This window comes from Porites lutea, chromosome 5 (assembly GCF_958299795.1).
Source record: "Porites lutea chromosome 5, jaPorLute2.1, whole genome shotgun sequence".
In the NCBI taxonomy this organism is placed as follows: Eukaryota; Metazoa; Cnidaria; class Anthozoa; order Scleractinia; family Poritidae; genus Porites; species Porites lutea.
Genome location: NC_133205.1, coordinates 22580469 through 22604821, shown reverse-complemented (window position 1 = coordinate 22604821; position 24353 = coordinate 22580469). Strand labels below are relative to the sequence as shown.

At 40.0% G+C, this 24353-nt stretch overlaps 1 protein-coding gene and 1 pseudogene across 1 annotated transcript; one reads left to right on the top strand and one right to left on the bottom strand.

Moving 5' to 3' along the window:
- Positions 1-144: 144 nt before the first annotated feature.
- On the bottom strand, positions 145-22504 carry LOC140938095 (uncharacterized). Its single transcript, XM_073387631.1, has 12 exons — positions 22441-22504; positions 21447-21538; positions 19129-19191; positions 15625-15719; positions 13861-13922; positions 12672-12746; positions 11403-11434; positions 10132-10361; positions 7043-7176; positions 2636-2754; positions 1194-1315; positions 145-755 (listed from the first exon to the last, which is right to left on the bottom strand). The coding sequence occupies exons 1-12, from the start codon at positions 22502-22504 to the stop codon at positions 401-403; spliced, it is 1443 nt and encodes a 480-aa protein (XP_073243732.1). The 3' UTR covers positions 145-400.
- Positions 6106-6808, top strand: LOC140936650 (uncharacterized; annotated as a pseudogene).
- Positions 22505-24353: the final 1849 nt, after the last annotated feature.

Sequence of the window (24353 nt, the reverse complement as noted above, 5' to 3'; positions counted from 1 at the left end):
GCCGACTAAACGGGCTGACTCATCTCATATAAACAGACCCTTAGCGTTGCTTGTGCGTTCGGTTGTGTAGTGAAGACAAAATTGAATCTACTTCAGTCTTCTTTTTCACGCAAAAATATTTTCCTTTCAAGTCTGTTTGCAGGAAAGCTTTTCCTGAAATCGCCCTGCCAAAATCCCTCAAAAGTTTAATGGTCAGTCTTTCTTTACACCTGCAATACCAAAAAGGTACCTTGGTGAATCTACTGTTAAAATAATTTTACAGTTTTTTAGGCCATTATATGTGACTAGCTGTAAAATAGGAAAACCCTTTGAATGGTCTTACAGTTTCTGCGCTATTTTTAGTCACTCTTTTTGTCAAGTAACTTCTAAATACATATCTATTCAAACTCTTCAACCAGAGTCACACTCGAAAGCAATCCCAACTGTCCTGCTCCAGCAGCTGCTCAAGGATTGAGTGCTTATTTGCCATCTCGTAAGTCAAAAGGTGCTCCTGCTGTTGCCCAAGGAGTGGGAACTCAGTCGTTATCTTGTCAGTCAAGTTCTTAAACATGGCTCCGCTGGAGTCTGAGATACTAAAGGCTCTTTTGGCAATTTGCAGCACTTCCTGTAGCCGAGTGTCATATATTCTGCCTTGACGAAGCCGGTAAATTACTTTTGATGGCCTATGTGTGAGTCGGTCGCGAGTAGGAGTGACTCTTGCGACCAAGTCAGCCATTTGCGGTCCCAGAAGAAGTTTAGAGAAAGCATCCAAGTCCCTGAAACACACAAAGAATGCGTGGATTTTAGCATTACGCTGACAGGCCGCAGATGCTGAGTTGAAAACGAAAAAAATGCACTTTTTCGTGTTGGCAAGGATACTATCATTTTATTTCAGGGGCAAAAGTCATTTTTTTTCAGGGTAAATAAACTGCAGTAACGGAAATAACTATTCAGTTTAAACACTACAAGTTCACCGGGGATGTTATTCTGAAAGATCTAGAGAGGGGGAGGTAAGGGGAAGGAGGAACAGTAAATTGGCGGCAAAATGGTAGGTTAGGAGAAGAGCGGTGGGCGATGACGGAGGATTAGACACGAGAAGATGGAGTGCTTTAGACAAACAATGACCACAACTATAACATATCACGCATGTACATTTTCAGTTTAGCTATTAAAGACGAGAATTACACTGAGACTGTTAAAGCACGATGACTTACTTCTGCAGCAGAAGGTTAACAGGAGGATAGCCCTGGCAAGCGCTTTTGATCCGGAAGTTTTGTTTTTGCTCCAATGATGTAAGACTTCCGTCAGCGATGTCAATGCACAGTTGGTCTCCCAGCTAAAAAAGAATCATTTTTAACATTTCGGATATCGATCCCCAACAATGCTGGCAAACCACTCATGTTATTCGTTTGCAAAAATCAAGTTGTAACTGACTACATAAAAGTACCCCATACATATAAGTCAATCATTTACCCCTTAGAAAACTAGCAAACAGAGGTATGAGTTCGTGCAATAAAACTCTTGACTTATCTGGTAGCCTACCCGCACCTCAAGATATGAGGCTTCCGTAAATTAAGAATTTATTTCTGGGCCCGGTTCCTGGAAGGCCTATAGCGTTAATGCAGGATTAATTAAAATTTTTGGTATTTTACATTCCTATGCATTGCTTAGGGCAACGTTGTGTTATCATTGCTGTATCTCGTAGTTAAGGCTCAGCAGTATTTTGTAACCTCGAGTTGCATGTTCTCAGACGCGGAGAAAACTGGGCTTGAAATTTGGCTTAATCCTAAGTTAAACTTAACCATCTTTCCAGGAACAGGGCCAAGGTGATTTTGCCATTTTGAGCTTTTTATAGCAGTGTAACTGTCGATAATTTTTAATGTTAAATGTATATAGTGCTAGAATTCTTATGACATTTTACTTTTAAGGTAATTTTTATAGTGTGGTGAGGGTCAGGAATTTATCAGTGTTTTTACTACTCTGAAGTGTCACCACCCAGAAATAGAGCCTTTACTTCTTTATAACTTCTACTACTGCTACTACTGCCACTGCCGCTGCCACCGCTACTGCTACTGCTACTACTGCTACTACTAGACTTAACCCTTTCAATTACAGTAGTAGGTCAAGACACTGCCGTTCTTCAGTCGTTTTCTTTATAGGGGGACATCTCTCCAAAGCGGACGTAGGGGCCAGTTCCAACAGCGTCCGTCTTTGGAAAAGTTGACGTCAATTTAATTCTAAGTTTTATGTCTGACTATCAACACGAAACTTCTGCTAGTGATTTTGTATGGCGGTCACTGCTCGGTTAATGGCAGGATTTCTGGAAACAGTTGAAGCCTTTCAGAAACACATACCAAAAAAAACAATTGGCTGGGTGATTCTTCTTTCCTACGGCGACAGTATTCACTACCTCAGTGTTTTTCCTTGTTCCCGAGTAGAGGCCTTAATAGCCACTTTTTGATCGGCCGCAGCACCTCGGACCCCCATACCCATCCCATCCCGTTCCTTTGTAGTCCCTTCTGTGTATGCTGCTTGCATGGTCTAGTGGGCTCTCTTCGTTCAACTTTTTTGCGTTTCGGGCAAACACCATTGGACCAGCACAAGTTGACAGCACCCCCAAAATACTAAGAAATGTTGAAAGGACTCCGTTAAATACCTCTTTAAGCACTTCGAATAACCACATTGGATTGTCCACATTATTGATCAAGAACGAGACAAAATCTTGAAGGAAACAACTGTCACAACTTGACTCTTTGGATGCGCTCTGTGAATAACCTGCCAAGAAGGGTGATAATGATAATAATAATAATAATAATAATAATAATAATAATAATAATAATAATAATAATAATAATAATAATAATAATTGGCTGCTTGAGATTGAATAAATTCTGGGCTATCAAAATTCCTATTTCTATAACAAAAGATCTAATATGTTGCTCTAATGGCTATATTTATCATTTTTTTATTACATAATGTTGCTGCTTTTTGTCAATGCCAATGTCATTCATCATGTCTAAGAACGTGGAGCATCCGTCGGAGAAAACGCCAAGGGAGTTAACGGATAGGTTTACAAATTTCACACATCTGTAATTTCTACTCATTTCTTTGATCAAGTTGGGATATTTTTTTTTTTACACACTGCATTGTTCTTAAGGTTAGACTCGAAACAGGAGCCCATCAAATGGAGCCTCCATCTCCGTTAATTTCTTGAGTCAACCCTTTCCCGAGTAGATTTATAAATAGAACGGCTTGTTTCCCGCGAAAAGTGTCATATTTCTGTGAGTCTCGTATGTCACCGTGAAAAAAATGAAGTTGGATGAAGTAGAACTCATAAGCCCGTCCTTCGACCGTTTTCTTTTTTTACTATACGTCCATTTTTACAATTTTACAGCTGCTGGGATCTGGGTATCATGAAATAAAAGTTAATGAATTACCCGACTGAGACTGAGCATGAAGCGATGGGACAAAGGCAGCGAACTGAGGGTCACGGAAAGGTTATCTTTGCGAGTGTGTGTGTGCGTGTGTTTTTTTTTTTTGCCGCTTTACATCCCACATTTTAGCATGCACCTTGAAAAGAGTCGATGATTAAGCGTTCTGTGGACGATTTGGAACTTTTCGATGATCAGCGCCGAAAAAGTGCCAGGATCATTTGATTTTTCTCATCACCGTGGAGTGGATTTCGCCAGTTAAGCAACGCATGCAAAAACGATGACCTAAGTAGCAACTAACGAGGAATGCTTCAGTTCCGAAATTTGAGAAATTGCAGTCTTCCTTTACAACTAACTTGTATCACCATGAGAGTTGCCTGCTAAAACTGGCACTTGAAAAGCTGAACAGAAGACAACAGTTGCTCGACCGTGAATAATTTGCTAACTGAGGAATTTGTGACATCGCGCTCCAGTCCAAAGACCCACTTATCTCAAGAAAAACAAAATGGATTGTATCTGCGCCAAAAGAATTCTGACTGACTAACAGGACAATTCTCAGAAGTTAATGCAGAAGTTTAGGCTTAATTCTTTCCTCCGAATTCGCATCTGTGGATCACTTTTTTGCGAGAAGACAACGGCTGGGCCCGGCGTTACAAAACATAACAGGGAATCATCACACTAGCTGACGGACAAAACAACCACAAGGACTACAAGTATTTATTCAGATAAACGCATTTCGGAAAAAAAAAGCCTTGAAAAACTAGAAATTTGATTAATATTGAGTCATTTAGCCGAAATAAGAACCTTAACGCTCAAAAAAATTGGCTAAAGAAAACGAATCCTGTCAGAACTACAGACTGCAGGTAGTAGTTAATCATTATGCACGTCACAGACCAGCTTCATGGCCTCTAACTGTGAGACAAGTAACCAAACTGAAGATTAACATAGTCAGAGTGTAAAACTCTCCACAGTATAATCTACCCACTAGAAAGAAAAGAAAGAAAATCTCTGAGGGATAAGAACGCTAAAGTCACGTTTCACTAGGTTATGATTGTGTTTGGCCTGTCAACACCGAATTTCCTGCTGTTCGATGAAGTACAATAGCAGTGTCATTTCGTTGTTGTGATTGGCTCTTCCCACCGTCGGCGCGCGAAGTCTCCCCTGGGAACCGTTCTAATTATAAATCTACTCGGGAAAGGGTTGACTCCAAGGGCATATATGGGAGATGGACGCTCCATTTGATGGGCTCCTGACTCGAAACTAACTATTAATTCTAGAACATACAGGCACTTGGACTGGATTAGGAAAAGAAGGTCTGGACGATAATTTTCACCAGTTATTATTGTGGGATTCAGAAAACCATTAACGTCGGCATAGAGTGAAGCGTGAAAATGATAATGATAATAATAATAATAATAATAATAATAATAATAATAATAATAAAAATCTGCCTCTGAAAATGCTAAAGCCGTGAAACACGTGTTTAAGTCCAAGATGAAGTCAATGAAAGAAGAAAAGTGGAAAAACAAAGCATTGCATGGTCAGTATCCAAAGATCCTAGAGAAGCCTCATGTAGACACAGTCACCACCAACAAATGGTTGTCAAGTAATTTGAAAGGAGAAACAGGGAAACTACTTGTAGCAGCTCAAGACCAGGCAATAAACACCAGAAACTACCAGAAAGTAATATGTGGCCAGCGAGTGGAACGCAAATGGACCAAATGCAGAATGTGTTCGCAACGTGAAGAGACAGTGGACCATACTGTATCTGGATGTGAGGTATTAGCCAAAACAGAGTACATCTCCAGGCACAATAATGCTGCAGCATATCTCCATTGGAGCATATGTAAAGATCATGATATAGAGATTACAGACAAATGGTACGAACACGAACCAGAGACCGTGATACACAATAAAGATAACAACATCACCATCATGTGGGACATGCCAGTCAATACTGATAGAACTATAACAACGAACAGACCAGATATCATCGTTAAAGATTCAGTGAATTCCACCTGCAAACTGATTGATATGACTGTTCCATCAGATAGAAACATAGCACTGAAGGAAACTGAAAAAAAATGCAAGTACAAAGACCTAGAACTAGAAATACAGAGAATGTGGCATATGAAAACCGTAGTGATCCCTGTGGTTGTTAGTGCGTTTGGTACAGTGAAGAAGGGTATGGTAGAAAACGTCAAGAAAGTATCAGAGAGAGCTACTATGACAGAGATTCAAAATATCTGCATGCTGGGATCTGCACGAATCCTCAGAAAGGTGCTCAGTGTATGAACAGAATGATTGACTTGAGTGACTGACGCTCTAGGCGCCCGGCTGAAGCACAAAAAGAAGACCAGCAAAGACTGTGATAATAGAGATAATAATAATAATAATAATAATAATAATAATAATAATAATAATAATATTAATATTAATAATAATTTAAGACCATGACGACAGGAAATCCTTGTACTCCATCAGCGGACAGTCAATGAAGTTTAGTCGGGAACTGGGAGTGCCTGCAATACCACTTGCAGAGGACGAGGCGAACACCACCTATGCCCGCAGAACAAAGGCCAAGGCCAAACTTAACACCAGGGTCACCAAAAGCTCAGGTCCAAGTGGGAATCAAAATCACTGCACGGCAAATAACCACAGCGGGTGAAACAGGCTGACGAGGGCCAAGACAAGACCCACAGATGGCTAAAAGCAGCTGGCCTCAAGCCAGAAACCGAGGGCTTTATCATCGCAGCCCAAGATCAAAGCCTCCCAACACGCTGGTACCAAAAAAGCATCCTAGAGAAGCCTGACGTGGACCCAAAATGTAGACTGTGTGGCCGTTTCGACGAGACCATCGACCACCTGGTCTCTGGCTGCCCTGAACTGGCTAAAACTGAATAAATCCACGGCGACAACAAGGCAGCTGCACACATGCACTGGAAGATCTACAGAGAGTTTGGCATAGAGGTGAAGGAACGATGGTATGAACATGAACCCAAGACTGACACCAATAGTGCCAGCGTCACTCATTCTGTGGGACATGCCAATCCACACTGACAGGGCCACAGCAGCCAATAGGCCGGACATTGTGTTAAAGAACAAGAAGGATAAAACTTGCCTTCTCATTGACATGACTATACCCCTCGACACCAACACCTCAGTAAAAACCACGGAAAAGCTTACAAAATACAAAGACTTGGAAATCAAGGTTGAGCGAATGTGGGGGGCTCAAAACAACAACAGTCCCGGTGGTTATGGGAGCCCTTGGCACCATCAAGACGGACATGGAAAACTACACCAACAAAATCCCTGGCAACATCAACATACATGAACTCCAGATAATAACTCTCCTTGCTACAGCCCACCTTCTCAGGCGGGTCCTCTCCATCCAGTAGAAACCCTTTTTGCCTCCCAAAGTCAATGGTTTGGACTCGGATGTTGAGAGTGAAAATCAATCGCAATTACACTAGTATGCCTTAATAATAACAATAATAATAATAATAATAATAATAATAATAATAATAATAATAACCGCAATATACGACAATCACTCAGTTTTAGATAGGAATAATAATTCAGTTAAAAAAGCGATGGGGTTCAAAATCGGACCGAGTGGTAACGTTACTTACCATTTTCTAATTGGCTGCAACCTGGATTAGCAGTAACACTCCCCAAGAGTCTGTTCTGTTTTGAAGATCTGCTCACATGCGCCTCCATAAATGCTTCCGTCAACCACTGCTTCTTCACCAGATAGCAAACAAGTCTTGTGTATTCAAGCATAAATTTAAAAAAAACTGTTCTAAAGAACTACATACAGTACGTGGAAGACTGAAGAGGGTGATGTTATTTTGCCAACTACTTGGATGATTTGAACGGCCACTTCATTAAAAGGGCAGTCTTACCAGGATTTAGCACTAATTCAAACCCACGCCTGGCCTAGCAGAACGTTACGAGAAAAGGACCGGATTAAGTTAAGAAGTGGCAAGAGACGGATAACGGACACTTGAGGAGCGCTGTTTTAGAGAAAATACTTCAAAACGGAAATGTGGGAGCTGACCATGACAGAAATTTACGATTTAGGGAACTGAAAACTAGTAATAACTAAAGGTTAAGGTGTGCGGGCGACAATGATCGGAGGTCCAAACGCTTTTGCCCGAACACTGTGCATTCTGTAAGTTTCACGTGACAGATGGTTCAAACACGCGTGATCAGATTACGAGGGGTCGAAGGTCGAAATGCGCGTGATCAAATTGCGTTCTGTGCATTCCATTCATTGTTAGTGAAATTCGAAACGAATGCTGGCTACATACATGCGACGCATACGTAATAACAACCTGGAAATTAGGATTGCGGGCATTCTCGTTCCCATCCGTTTGGTCAGCGTTGTGGATCGAGAGCGACGCTGACCAAAAAGAACGAGGTTCTGAGAACGAGAATGTGACCTACCTACCATCTTCGTTCCCCTTGACAAGCAAGCATGCGAAGTAAGGGACGAAGACTCGCGGCACGAGATTGCGGTCGAGATTTGATGTCCCCAGAGCCTTCGTCAAGTTGCCCCGCTGACCAAAAAGCCAGAAGACTCTGGGTACGAGATTGGTATTTTCCGGGTGTGAGCGACTTTTAGCGTTCAATGTTTCGTTTCGTTTAAGCGGTTTCGTTTAGCAAATCAGGTTTCGTTCCGTTTTGTTTCGCAAAGTCAAACTCTTGAAGAGTTTGTTGTCGTCTGCGACCCTTATTTCTTGGGGCCATACAGGCTGGGCTTCAAACTTCTGGGCTCCAAAGGCGGAGGAAGTCCTTCCCTCTCTGTTGCGGTTATGGCACGTCAAAAAGTAGTTTTTGCGCAAGGAACGACTGGGTTTCCGTGGTTCTATATAGCAGAAATCGCATCTGTCTACTTGCATGTCAGCTGATTAACCATGCAATATCAAAGGGAAAAATCCCCAAACAAGGCGGAACAGCATAATTAATTAGATGTACTTAATGAAATGCAGGGGGGGGGGGGGGGTCCCTTTTTACGTAAAAAATGTTTCTGCTTCACTGCTGTCCATATAATACAGTCGAACCTTCACGTGCGACCACCTCTGGTAAGCGACCACCTCTCATAAACGACCGCCAATCCAAAACACCAAAATTTTCCCATTCAAAGCCTTACAGTAGGAACCTCTAGTAAACGACCACCTCCTGTAAGCGACTGCGACCACTTTTTGGGCCTGTCGGTTAATGATTTTCCTTTGTTTTTAACCCCTTGTAAGCGACCACTTGACGCATTCCCTGATCCCTATGATCGCTGTGTGCACTATGCTACTTAGGATATACGAAGAACTTTAGTGACAACATGGAACTTGTCACGTCGTAACTTAGACATTGGGTGCAATAAATTAGCTTCCATAAAGTAGATGTGCCTGGACCTCTTCTCGGAAAAGGCCCCCTGTGGTTCGATTCTTGTAAACGACCACCTCTCGTAAGCGACCACTCAGTCTTTGCATTTAGGGTGTTTGCTTACGGGAGGTTCGACTGTAGTAACTCTAACGGCGATAGTTAATTCAGAGAGCGCGTACTATTGTCGCCATATAATAAATTCATGTAATTATTTATTTCCACCGGATTTCTAGTTTTTACCATAGACGAGAGCGAAAACTGGATAGTGTGTCAGCACTTTATTTACACACAAGACAAATCGTTACAGAACAAAACTTGCATCTCCCTTTCATTCACCACAACAGTCACTGAAAAATTTGTAGTACACAAAAACCATAAAGTACGTTACTAGAAAAACCAATTTATGTACATTAAGTACACCATGACTGTTTTTTGGAAGTAAGGACGGTAGTTTCACATAAGGATCATGTTTAACGGAAATCGTCACTTTTCAACCAAAGAGACAGAGACGAAGAGAAGTAGAGGAAGAAATAAATTATAATCTGAGGTGATTCTGCCAAAATGTCAAAAGATACTGATTGATCTCCGTTAAAACGAGAGTTACGACAATAAAATTGTGCTCTCGGGATCGAGAGAGGTGTCCGCAAGTCCGTAATAGCGGGAGTTTGTTTCAGTCAAATGTCTGTAATTTTCGCCTGATATTCAGCAGCTGTCCGTATTAGCGGGGTGTCCGTAAGGCGAGAGTTGACTGTATTCTTATTATGGAACACTCTCAAACGTACGCGCTCTTAAAGTACTTGGCTCAATCTCTCTTTAACTGTTGACCAGGAATTACAGAAAGGATTTCACTGGCAGGGCAAAAGTGTTGAGTAAAATATCTTTCATGAAAAATCACACACAACCTCTCTTAACCTTTCTTGTTGTCTCTAAAACTTGAGAGATTTTAAAAGTAGTTGTTCCTTGTAGTAAGACATGTAGTAAGGCTTGCATGGAGAGAAGAGAACAGCCACACTACAAGGTTTATTTATGAGTTTATTCCTGTGTCAAGCGACATTTTTATCGAAAGATCATGTTATTTAAGAAAAGATTGAAAGATTGTCCTATTTACTAGTATCTGCTTACAGGCGTTTACCCCAACTCGCAGTAATTATGGACATATATATAGATTTTGCTATGATTCTTGAGTCTTTGTGGCCTTTCACATAAAACCTCGAGATCTTTAGCAGTACTTTTTCATGGTACTCTTTGTTCTTCTTATAATTAGATCAGATAAAATTTAATTTCCCGACTAGCAAGGAAAGAGTTAATAGATTGGACACACGGGTAAAAGACCACAAACCTGCACATGGAGGAAATGGCGCGACGATACTGAGACCCGCCGTGGTTCGTTCCATAACCTTTCTCTGCCAGTTTTGCTAGTCCCAACATACCCAGATTAAACGCGATTCTCAGAAATGGGTGCGCTTCAGCAGTTCTGTACGGATTTCTCTTGGCCAACACACTGTCGCAGCTTTCGTCACCGTAAAATAATTCATCGTCCTCATGTGTTTCTTCGTAAAATGGGCGCCCCTAAAAAAGGAAACTATTTTTAGCCATACACCATCAAAGGACTTGAGATGTTAACCAAAGTGTAACCAATACGAAACGGGTGTTTTTATTAATAGAGTTTAAAACAATTGCAGTTAGCGCCGTCTTGATAATCGAACGTAAGTTCGGCCTTTTTTCATTACAGGGAGTTCAGGTGGATATACTCAGTTACCGGGCCTTTTTACGGGCTTTGTTCGCTTAAAAGGAAAGAACATTTGAAGATGGAGCGTGATATGTCCCAAGAACTGTTACAAGCAGATAGTAAGACACAAGAAAAATGACGATAAGAGATCTCCACTGTCCTTGTTCACACTCCACTGTACTCGTTACCCACTCTAATTGTCACTGTGCAAATGCAATGGCCAATACAACGTGGTAGCATATCTTGCTTCATTAATGAAGTAGATCATTACCCCTATCTTGAAGGCCCAGCAGAATAACTATTTTTTATCACAGGACAACAGTCATTAAAGACAGTCAAACCTTTAATAAGAGCACAGAGGAGCAGAGCTGAGTTTCCACGTAACAGAGGTGTCCGTGTAAAAGAAGCAGGGATTGTATAAAGTCTGGCATCTTTGAGACTAAACGTAACCAGATCTGTCTAGAGCGGCGAGGAGTAAGAAGAGGTTCGACTACAATTTAATGAAGTGAGTGAACATAAATAGTGCCATGTACAAGAATGTTGAAGAACTTTTATTTGAATGGCCACAAGAGGATTCAATTAGTTTCCACAGACTCCGGACGGTGAAATGTTACAGTTACTTGGAGCGAGTAAGCTCACTGGCAACTTGGGTTCAAATCAACGAGACTGGCAAGAAGTTCATTGCATCTTATCAGTGATTTTTAATACCTTTCAAAGCCTTTTTTTACGTCACATGCCTACGATTTTCTGATCTTTCTCTAACAGACTAATCCGGAAATGAAATTATCACTTCGTTCGCACAATTTGGGAACAGGCTGATCTGTCTGGACAATCATGATTAATAACAGAAATCTCTTTACGACTTGATTGTGCTTACTCACCCCCTGCCCATTAGTTGAACAAGAGCTGTCTGCTGAAAAGAAAAAGCAAACGATCTAGTGAAGAACAGATAGTACTGGTCTTTCCCTTTGTTGAAGAAATAACTGTTGGTTACTATTGGTTGGCTATTGTAGTGTTGTGTGTTGTTTCAGCTGTTGAAGTGTATAATCTTTACCATAACAGTACGTAATTTGGAGACCACACGATCTACAGCACCAAGACAATCGCTATAGCCAGAAACAGAATTTGAAGAAAGTTGTTGCTAATTACATCTCATAAACAATGTTATAGTGTTTACGCAGCAAATCTTTAAAAGTGGTATGTAATAGCAAACTACCGCAAAACCAGTATCCAACCGGACACACATGGATAGGATCATTTTACAGAAAATATCATTACGTCTGCGTTTAAGACTCACTAATGTTTATTTATCCTCACCGGTGGCCCTAGCTCGAAATACGCCCATCGGCACTACGTTCAAAATGTAAGGATTTGTATGGGAGAAAAAACAATTGTTCCTGTAGCCTACGAATTTAAAAGGATGAAATAAAAATCGGCTAACCTTGCTTAAGTTGTGTGTTTCTTTCCTGTGTGGTTTCCGAGCCGATTTATGGCCATTTAATGGGTGTCATTGGAACCGGTTTGCTCTCTCTGTACCACATACCATGCACATTAGGTTGAAGAACAAAAGGATCCTAAGAATCTGGACAGATTTTGGAAGAACCCCGCTATACATTCAAAAAGTGTCGCTGACCACTCCACCAAAAATACGACTGCGGGCTCGAATTTTGTTCGCCCGCAAAAAAGGATGTTTACGCTAGCAGATATTCCTCAGTAGCATTTGTCATCCGTCGAGTTGTATTTTTGCTCTTCTTGCTATATTTTAGGCAGTAGAAAGTTTCGGCCATTTGCACTGGCTCTACCAAATCAACTTAGCTAACCAGTAGTCGCCAAGGCTTCTCGGTTTCCGTGCCTTTTTCTGTTGTTATCCTGCACCGATGATGTCATTTTATTGGATTTCGTAAACGTCTTCCAAATTTGGTCAACACTAGCTGGTTGACGAATTTGCTGGTGGATTTCACCCAATCAGAAACAGAGAAATGTTTTGAAGGAAAAATAATTGATGTTAATCGTGTTTCAGCCAATGAAAAAGCTGGAAATGCGTTATCAGAAGTTGTGAATTTAAAAAACAGCACTAGCGACATGCAAGTTCAGTATATATAATTCAATAATATTTATCTGTATCATTTACTCAGAAACGTTTATCATACCATGATTTTTCCGAGATTTCTGTCTGTCCCTGGGACCTAAATCAGCAAACTTGACGACAAGTGATCTGACATTTCCTGTAAGAAGGCAGTAAGAAGGTTTATTATTTTCAATTCCACGTCAACCACTTAAAGAAACTGTTTTACCAAATAATTCAGTTTGAGAGCCAAAATCATTTCTTCACATGAATGATAACTACACAAACGGGCTTCGTTGTACATGTGCTTAGCTATGCAAAATGTGGTTATTATTACATCAAAATTGTCGTCCATTCAAGGCTGGTAAAACTGTGTCGGACAGTATGAATACTGCGTGTAAATGCCGTAGTTCAATTTTTAACCTTGGTTTAAATTTTATTTTCCTTTGTTTGAAATCCATTTTTATCCATTATTATCCATAAATTTGAGCCACAACATATACAAAGTGTACAAAGGGCACTTATAGCAGAGGTAGCCCAGACTCCGTGGGAGCAGTGTGAATTAAATTCTATATGAAAATGTTATTTAAACAACACATTATTTCCTAACTAATGCCTTTTGAAATATTCAAAGTGAAAATGGCTTTCCTTTTTTTCGTTTCGTGTGTGTTCGTGTCTGTTTCCCTCTGGGGCCTTGGCGAAGCCCTTTTGGCCAATTTCAAAGTTTCAGTTACACTTCAGTTAAACAATAATTGAAGGATGGTTCTTCTTTAAGCCGATCGTCCAAACTCAAAGCTCCTTAAATCCTATAAAAACGGTAAGAACCCGTCAAAATTGGCATTATAAAATCCACCGGTGATTTGTCTTCCAGGTGGATGCTTCTTGTATCATAGCATTCAACATAACCGCTCGCTAACAAGATAAATCCCAAAATACCTTACGAAGGCTATTACAACGTGCAATAGATAATGTACTATGAAGTTCGAAAGTGGAAAGAAAGCGTTTGAACTGTAAAAATATTATCACAATCAAGTCCCAGGCGGGTCCCCCCTCTCTCCTCACCCCCCCCCCCCAAAAAAAAAAAACAAAAAAACAAATGACGGGGAAACTCGTTGTACCTTTAATTTAGGATTGGTACCAGTCGGAGTAGGCCGCAATGCAAACTAATGGCATGCCAGAAAAAGCGTTATAACCCTTGTAAAAAGGTATAATTCGTAAATCTACTATGTATACCACTGAAGCTGTCGCGGTACACTTCTCAGGCGCTTACTTACCTTCAATCTTTTCTCCATTAAAGTCTTCAATAATCTGTTTGCAAATGTGTGTATTTTCCATTCTTAAAAAGGAAATGAAGTAGCGTAAAGTAGCAACTAGAGTTGAATACACTTAATAAATAACAGGGTGACATATAACTGTTAAACAAAATTACAGCATCACAAGAAATGGAAGTATTGGTCAGGGATTGCGAGATCATGCATAAGCAAGCACAATGCTCCATCAAAATTTCATCTAAACACGTGTCACAGCCGAGTGATTTAGACTTGTTTCAGTTTTCAAGTTTCAAGTTTACTATACATTTAAACCGCAGGTAGCTAAGCTACCACCTCTCATAAGCGACCACCTTTCTAAAACGCCAGACTTGTCCCAGTCAAAGTCCTAGTTGAAACCCGTCTGCTAAGCGACAGCGACCTCGAACCCATTTTTGGGGTGACAGCTCGATAACTTTTCCTATTCTACCTTCCATGAGCGACAAATTGAAGCAGTGTATGTATTACCCATTCAAGAACGTACGAGGAATTTTTTATGAAATAGGTCAGTGGAAGTACAGAAATTGTACGCAATATTAAAATCATTTTCGAATAAATACAAGTGTCTGGGCTTTTTCCTGGAAACGGACACCCGGTGTTTTTTGGCGTCAAACTGGATCGTTGAATTTTTGCTCACGGCGTTTTCACCTGAAAGTTCAAGTTTATGGTAGCATAAACTGATGTTAATAAACCTGAGAATTATGCCCCATGAAAGCACACTTATTGACATACTAGCAACAATCATGTCTCTGTTCTTACGTTAAACAACGTGCAACATTTGGATAAGCTTTTGTACTAAGTTACGGTAGAAACTAGTTCAAAGTACAAGAAAGAACAATGAACACTAACTAGTTGTTCGATTACAATGTATCCTTCTTCTTTGGCAAAGTCCACTGTAAATTAGCATGATATATTTACTAGACTCCACAAAGGTTCCATTCATATTATCACATGCTCATCATCCACATGTGCTCCTCTTTTTGCCGTACACTGTCCTTTCCCACTCAGTTCGCTTAGGGCTTCGGTTCATTCATAACAGCGTTTTTTCCCTCCCACCCACCCTTTGTCCTGACTGGAACCTTTGTTTAGCTCTTTCGATTATTACTTATGTTCACTATATATTTAGCACGACCAGAACGTATTTCAAGCAGATCATTATTTTATTCCTTTACATCTATATGTATCTTTAAGATTAATCATTTATATTATGGTATTTTACTGGACTAGGTCTCATTCCTTCATTAGGTTTCGGGGATGTGGAACCACTGTCTTGCTTCCCAATAAAAGGAGTGGCAGGGAAGTGCAACCACTAGCTCCAATTTACCCCACAGTAAGGCTTAGCCCTTTGAGACAGGTCCGGAGAAATATCCCCTCCAGGGTGTGGACCCCCTGATCTGCACTCCACCCAGGAGGGCCACCCCCTCCTGGTTCCCCTCAGTTCCTAGTGACTAGGGGATATGGGCCTCACCCCCGGAGACTGATCAGGATTCCCGTCCAGGGTGGCTCCCCCCCGGTACCACTCGATCTTGTCTCTCCCAGGGGGATTTCTCTCTTGGTCCCCTTACCCCTAGATTTAAGCGCTTCCCTGCCACCAGAATTTTGCCCATTACTTTTTGTGTGTTTTCTGTGTGGTACCTAGCATAGAGCTTTTATGCGAAAACACTCCCAATTGGAAGAGTTTATTAATGAGGAGTTTATAAAGAACTAACAGAGAAGAGAATGAAAAATTACCTTGCAAATCCTACCATCTTATTCATATTGTCTGAATCTCTCAAGATCCTGGTTGATTGTACTTTTCCATATTTCCTTAGCATAGCTTCTAATTTCTTTGATGAACAAAAGCAACGACAATTATTCTTGTTTTTCTAAAATTTTATGCATTTTCTGGTAAACGACTAAATATTTAGAAAAGCAATAGTGCCGACTAACCAATAAATTACTGCAAATACTAAATTAAGACTATTTTTTGGTGCGCAATAGGCCATTTTACAGTTATGGATGGAAGCGAGGCTGAGGGTGACCTTGTTTTGATACAAACCTTCTTTGCTTTGTTATGGAAATTGTTCTTGAAAAATACTGGTTAGCATAAAAATAACTTGATTCAAGAGCCATAATAGGACTTTTTGTTAGTTCAATAACGACACATCAGTTCAATAAGTACACAACAGATCACTAACCACACCAGTAGTTCAATGACTACACATCAGTTCATTGAGCGTAAACTACATGCAGCTGCGGGAAGAATAGCCACATATACGTTAGTTATTTTATAATAAGAATGCATAGCATTAAGTAAGTGGTAAATAAATACTCATTTAGCTATGGTACGAGAACTAAATAGATAAATAGCTATGTTACACTGTTTTCAAGTTCTAGTGAGCTCACTAATATAGACGGGAACATAGACTGATGTTATTTTAAAACATTTAGTCCGCTCAGAAGGTCTGTCATTCTCATCAGGGGCACAGTGAACAGACCTGGAAAGAGAGTCAGCGCCGAAAGGGTAAAGCCAACTTGGTCCGGAGAAAACTATAAAACCCCAAACGCGCGCGTTAATAAAGCAGAAAAAAATACAGTTAACCGTGGATGAAATCTTGTTTTTGGACTCTCTTTCCGCACGTTTCAAACCGTGGCACCACAGCTGGCCCTACGTGCTTGAGTTGACTACCATCAATCTATGTTTAAAAATAGTTATTTTTACCGTACAAGTCCTGAACTTCTAACTTTCTTGGTCGCCCCAAACTTGAAAGGCAGCTGCTCGTTTCCTGACCATATTTCAAAATTCTGCTATCGATATGATAATGTCTGTGCAAATAAGAGATCACAACAATTGCAGGCGATGCCTCAGCAAGGTACCAACAGTTTTCTTTCCAAAACGAATTAGAAATAAAGTTTCAAATGCGTCTAACTCACCACAGCTTGAATAAAAACAACTGGTAGGATGACTGCACTTTGTTTTCTTCACTCGATGGCTTACGTCATTTCATATCACGCGCAATTTCTTCAAATGTTAACCGGCAACCGCCGTGAACTTTCGCGCGCAACTTGAAGGAGTTACGTCACAGTAATCCTAGTGTCCAAGTGAGGCCTTTTTCTCACTAGTTCGGTTTTCTTATTCCAAAGAAGATATAGAATTAAATCACATAAAGATTATGTCTTTAAAAAAGTACAGCATTGTTTTAGTTAACCATTTCCATAATGGGCTAAGCCAAAAAATACATAAATAAATAAATAAATAAATAAATGTGATGAAGGTGACATACAAACACACAAACAATTATTCAAATAACAATAATAATGAGTTATGACGGGGTTTTACAACCATGATACCCCGCCCATAAACATCCCTATCTGATTTTACAAGCAACCAAAAGGATGCCTGTCGCACGAGTGCAATGACCCTCTACAGCCGTGAGCAAGCTGACAGATCTGGCGCACAGCGGGCAGTTTAAGGGAAAGACATGGTTGCCATATACCAGAATAGCCCAGTATATGGATTCAATTTTCCTTTTTGAACTGATGTGTCGTTATTGAACTAACAGAAAGGAAAACTGTCCTATTATGGCTCTTGCTTGATTTACATAATAAAGCAGGAAGGTTTGTATCAAAACAAGGTCACCCTCAGCCTCGCTTCCATACACAACTGTAAAATGGCCTATTGGGTATTGCTGTACATTAAAGAAAACGAGAACCGCTGCGCACAGCTAAGTCGATCCTCATACTAGAGATTCACTTTTCTTTGTCTTTCCTTCAGAAATCTGGTGCAAAATAAACAAATCGTTTAAATACTATGAATATCAACTCACCAAATGCTGCTTAGAGGGAAGACTCGAAGGTTTCAAGGTTTCTTAATGGTTTCTTAAGATAACGAAGTTCGTCGAATACCGAATAGCTAAGAAATGTCATGATTTTCATCGTTGTGTAGATGGTTGCCTCATCAATATTAACGAGGTTGTCACGTGAGATTCTACTCAATGAAACAGTTAGTAACTCTGACGACTTGATTCTAAAAGTGTTGCAAGTTATTGCACGCTTCTTAAAAGAATAGAGCCTTTACTTAAGGCACCAGCTACAAAACTAAAGAAATCTTCATACGTTTAAGTTACTATGATTACTGTGAAAAGCCAGACGAGTCTGCATGAGATTGGTCAAACAATGTTGGGAGTTGTTGCCTCTGTTTGCGCGTAGCTTAAGAACAATTTTCAAAGCTCAAACAGACCTTTTGTCATCAATCGAGAACTCTTCTTCTGTAAGCAAAACGGATTTTTTACAGCCTCGTTTCGATGGCGAGGGTGGAAATTCCGTCTCACGGATCTTGCTTAAGAGGAGGAGGAGGTCTTTTCGGCCAATAACAGCCACACAGGTCCAACTGCGACATTGTAGACTTAACGGCTTGCTTTGAAAGCATCCTCAGAGACCCAGAGGTAGCAAGTTAAGACGACGGCGTTTTCGTGGGTGAGTTTACAAGAAAAAACCGGAAGCCTTTTGGAATGCTTCAGTACGATTGCCGAATGAGTGTCAGAGGCTCTTGAATCCTTGAGGCTTCCCTGTTGATGTTTTCCTACTCACTCGCCTCGATTCAAGGAACGATTTTCGAACTTCAATGTTGAAAAGAGACTGCGAAGATCAGTTTTGTTCTGTGAAGAAGATTTCGCAATGGATTTCGTCGTCAGAACTTTCAAAATTCTTTTTAGCGCAAATAAGGGATAATTTCGTTCCCACAAACGAACAGAATGGCGTTACGCAAAGGAAAGCCTAGCTCCGAAAAAAAATGCTGGTTTGGAAAAGAATCGTGTTAGTACAGAGGAGGAGCGATCAGTAATTTAACTCATCGTTATCTTTTTCATTTGAGACTAGAAAAATAATATCATCTTTGGAATTCAGTGGAACCAACCTTATCCTTAAAAATCTACCGGTATGGACCAGAGAATTAAATCAGTTTTAGCTCGGTCACGTCTCTCTTCTGACCCGTCAAAATGTTAAAAATAACAAGACGATAACGTGCCCGTATTAGCCTAACAAGCAAAAGCATGAAGCGAAAAAAAGATGCATGTGCCCTTGAAAGGTAATGGCGCGAAAATGAAATTTTTTTTCTGGTTGCTTATTTACGTGTTCGGTTAAGATGATCGCCGAACGGAAAGTTTGTCCGCACAAATGGTCATCTTGACCGTTGACCGGTTGCCATTTTGAGCCCTGTGGACACTAAAAAAGAAGTGAATAGAAAGATAGACCTACCGGTTCATCGAAATCCATTGGAAGGTAGAGAAAACATAAATTTGTGGGGTCTTTCCCTTGTTGCTGAGGAGAAAAACAGTCATAGTGCTCTACATATAAGGTAGCCTATAGATAAATGTCTTCGTAGGAGTCCAGCCATTAAGGGGAAAAAGAGAAGAATTCATTACAGAGGTTAAGCATCGCGTTTACGACAAAAAGTGCAAAGTAGACGACAATTTAAAATACCATAAACGGACAATAATTTGGTCATCTTTCAAATTCGCCGTTGTCATAAAGAGACGTCTGACAATCGCATGTGCTACAAAACACTTAACGACGGGCTCCAAGGGAAACAACCTCTTTCCCCACAAAATCTGTTTGTATGGGAGTAGTGGTGTGCCAGCAGAATTAGCAGTTTTTGGGGGCAGCAAAATTTGATACATAGCTCACGAATAAAATGCGCGGGAAACTTGTTTAATTTGTGCTGACCCTGTTCAGGCGAGCACTAGTAATGACGTCACAACACCATAAGGTCCATTTGACAGTTTAGCAAGCCCATTAGAAACGGCTAATGTCTTCTATTTAGCGCTAAAAATCGGATATATATAAACAAAAAACACACATACACAAAGGAGAGCTGAAAACTCTTTATGTCAATTTTGTCTGACTATTACAAAACCGTTTTCTCCTTTCTATCTCAAGGAAACGACTAACTATTGAAGTCTCAGCGTCATCGCGCAGTTAGTCAGTTAACAATGCGCGTTAACATGCGCACATTTGCATACAAATTAGTTCAGCTCAGTAATAACCCCAATTTGAGAGCCTTGACGTATTATTATAAAAACATGTACAAAAAAACAATTAATAACTTAACAAGGATCAATTGAAACACGCAACTAATCAATAAACACTCCCAATAAAATCAGACACGTTTCTTAAGACACAAGAAATCAACTTTATGACCCTTTATTAAAATAACTGCCAAAAAAATAGATTAAATGTTCTATTAAAATAGTCAAAGAAGGCAAGCTACCTTTTTTTTTACACTGTGCACAATGTTTTACTTATCCCTCTCCCTTTCATTTTTATTTTCCTCCTTCTCCACAATTTTATTATTTTCCTTCCTCAATTTTTTTCATTCCCTCCGCCTCAATTTTATCGTGTTCGCTCCTCCTTCACCACCTCATTTAATCTATATATTTTCATCCACAAAAAAATCGACCTCACATCGACCCTACATCGACCCTAGACTCAACTTTTCTTTCAACACAGCTTCGTGAATAGTGAAACTGTATACAACCATCGCCACATTTCTGTTGTTTTTCCACCAGCACCACATTTCTATTGTTTTCCTCAACCAACATATTTCTATTGTTTCCCTCCTCCACCACCACCACCACATTTCTATTGTTTCTCTCCACCACCACTACATTTATATTGTTTTCACTCCTCCTATTATTTTGTTATTTACGTTTGGCCTTTTTGGCCTGAGGTTGGTTTTTGGCCTGTCTGGCCTGTGACCTTCTAAATAACAAAACAAAAGGAGGAGTGAAAATAGTAGAAATGTGGTGGTGGTGGTAGCGGTGGCGGAGAGAAACAATAGAAACGTGGTGGTGGTGGTAGAGGAGGGAAACAATACAATTGTGGTGGTAGTGGTGGAGAGAAACAATAGAAATGTGGTGGCAGTGGTGGTGATGGAGGGAGACAATAGAAATGTGGTGATGGAGGTGGAGAGAAAACTACAGAAATGTGATAGTGGTGGAAAAACAATAGAAATGTGGCACGAAGCTGTGTTGAAAAAAAAAGTTGAGTCTATGGTCGATATGAGGTCGATTTTTTTGTGGATGGAAAATGTATAGAATAAATGAGGTGGCTTGCCTTCTTTGACTATTTCAATAGATTATTTAATCTATTTTTTTGCAATTATGTTAATAAAGGGTCATAACGTTGATTTCTTGTGTCTTAAGAAACGTATCTCATTTTATTGGGAGTGTTTATTGATTAGTTGTTTGTTTCAATTGATCCTTGTTAAGTTATTAATTGTTTTTTTGTGCATGTTTTTATAATAATACGTCAACGTTCTCAAATTGGGGTTATTACTGAGCTGAACTGACGTCATTATTAGTACTTGCCTGAACATGGTCAGCATAAATTAAACAAGTTTCCCGCGCATTTTATTCGTGAACTATTTATTGAATTTTACTGCCCTTTTGCTGCCTCCCAAAAAACTGCTAATCCTGCTGGCACAGCACTACTTATGGGAGTGAAAATATTAAAGAGGGAAGCCCTGGGGACAAGTTTGAGAAGTTTACACAATGCCTATTTACAAAGGCCTGTACCTTTGCCATTTGGGCGTGAAATCCTCTGCGCCTCAAGGCCTTTAATGCTTTTTGGGCTTCAGCTGAAGACTCAAAATCCACGAATCCGTATCCTGTTAAAAATTAGAGGCCACCATTAAACTTCGATACAATGACTGATTACTATTGCAACTGCGTGAATCCTCACAGCTAGATTCAGTGATTTGAAGGTCACGTTTTCCAACCCTATCGTCCCGTGAAATTTTCCGAAAAATACCGTTTGAAGGAAACAGAGCAGTTTTCTGGTCACTACCTGGCCACGAAATGAGGAAGCAAGACTGTCCAAAATGTTGTTTATAAGTAGAGCACTATATCAGCTTTTTTCCACAAATGGTTGATGACAGTTGGAAGATTGAGCATGCACAGAATGCAAAATTACCATTCCTTTTTCCTTATCTTGACCCAGAGCTCTTCCGCCTAGAGAGCTCTGGGAAACTGCGATCCTTTTGTTCAGCGATCGATCCGCGGAGCTGACAAAGTGAATCGCAGCTCTTGCAACGAGAATGGGGAACATGGGCCAAGGTCCTGTCTGCTTAGTATCAGTAAAGACAACAAACGTTTTTCTGATTAGTCGCTTCGTTGAAGTTCGCTCGAGAGGTGTTCGTGTACGGGTGAAGGGAAAGGGATCTTCCTGAGAATGCTGAAGTTAACACGCCCGATCGATTTTCGAATTTTAGAGATTGCAAAACGGTATCTGTAAGGCTATTTAGGCAAAATAACCAGATTCCATAACTTTCTGACGAAATATGTTGGCTGTTTGTTAATAATAGAGCAATAAACAGACTTGTCAGTGAAGAAAAAAAATTCCTCAAAAATTTTCCGTGGACAAGACTAGATTGCGACAGGAACTAGTGCTGCTTTCATCAGAAATTCGTTCGATTTGTTCAAATTATCTTTCATTATATCTTCAGACTTTGTCCATTATTGATCTTATGCTATAGGCAAGAAGCTGCAAAAGAAAAGGCATTTGGTTTACCTTTTTTTGTTTCGTCATCCAAAACAGCCTTTGTTGAGATAATATTTCCATAACTGTGGAGCATAAAGTGTCAAGAAATGTCACCTGGGTATAGTTCGGAGGGCAGTCAAGAACCTACAGTTATTCGGGGCGTAAAGGTGTCTTGTGCTTTCCAAACTTCCCGGGAACATCCATGACTCGATCTTAAGGTGGCTCGACTGGATTTTTTGGGGTTGATACCTCCCAAGTTTGAGCATTAACTACGTCGGCATGAGTAAAGATATGGAAAAACGATTACCACAACTGTATTATACAAAGATGAAAATTTCTTATGATCTGGGTTTTATTGCAATCGGAGTCGCCATGGCAACGTAATGACGCCATTACGTTTTTCATTTATTGTTGTGTTTCTCTGTTCCAGGAGTTTTTTGAAGAAATCGCTTAAGGGAGTATGTACCTGCCATAATTGCCTCCATTATGGCAAAGATTGAAGAAATTCTATGAGAGCGTTTTCGAGATATTTCGAAATGTAGTTTTAAGAATCATCAAAGCAGTGAAATAGCATGCTAGCCGCTCAATTCGCTAATATTTTAAGAAAATGATAAGCTTTGGGAACGCGGCTTCATCTCATAGTGGTTTGATTCCATTGAAAACTGCATACAAAAAAAGAGGGGAATTGCTCTGGGCGATCGCGAGTAAGAAGGATTTTATTAATTTGCATTCAGCTGCTTTTGATACAGTTTTTGGAGGTAATTTGGTCCATGCCTGAAAATTTCGCATTTTTTCAAAAACGGCTCGATAAATTTTTTTATAAATTCGACAATTCCGAGATCAATCGTCAAGAAATATTCCCTGCAAGTTTTAAGAACATTGAAAACAGGGAAGGCTTTTAAATAGGGACTCAAACATAACCAATTTTCCCCCCAGATTTTGTGTTTACAAGTGAGCGTCCTCATTATTCACTGGCATTGTTTTCAAGTTTCATATGCACGTGCACAACTAGCAAAAGATATAAATTTGCATAAAAAAGAACTCTCGATTACTTTCCAAAGAAATATCCGGTATATGCTAAAAATTGGCTTGTCGTCACAGATAGCAGTTGAGAGCCGAAACGGTGAACGTCACGGCTCATCGTGTAGGATGCAATACTTATTATCTTACTCGGGTTATAACATCACAGAAACTCAAGAGCTAAAGAGTTGCTCTGATGTTATAATGTAGCACTAAGCTCTTTACCCGGTAATTAGCATATCCCGGAGATTTAACCGAGGGTCCTTTTTGATGCAAATTCTGTCTTTTTGCTAAATGTGCACGTGTATATGAAACTTGAAAACAATGCCAGTGAATAATGAGGAAGCTCGCTTGTAAACACAAAATCTGGGGGGAAAATTGGCTATATTTAAGGCCCTGTTTAAAAGCCTTCCTTGTTTTCAATGTTCTTAAAACTTGCAGGGAATATTTCTTGACGATTGATCTCGGAATTGTCGAATTTATAAAAAAATTTATCGAGCGGTTTTTGGAAAAATGCGAAATTTTTAGGCATGGACCAAATTACCTCCAAAAACTGTATCAAAAGCAGCTGAATGCAAGTTAATAAAATCCTTCTTACTCGCGATCGCCCAGAGCAATTCCCCTCTTTTTTTGTAGGCAGTTTTCAATGGAATCAATCCACTATGAGATGAAGCCGCGTTCCCAAAGCTTATCATTTTCTTACAATATTAGCGAATTGTGCGGCTAGCATGCTATTTCATTGTTTTTATGATTCTTAAAACTGTATTTCAAAATATCTCGAAAACGCTCTCATAGAATTTCTTCAATCTTTGCCATAATGGAGGCAATTATGGCAGGTCCATACGCCCTCAAGCGATTTCTTCAAAAAACTCCTGGTACAGAGAAACACAACAATAAATGAAAAACGTAATGGCGTCATTACG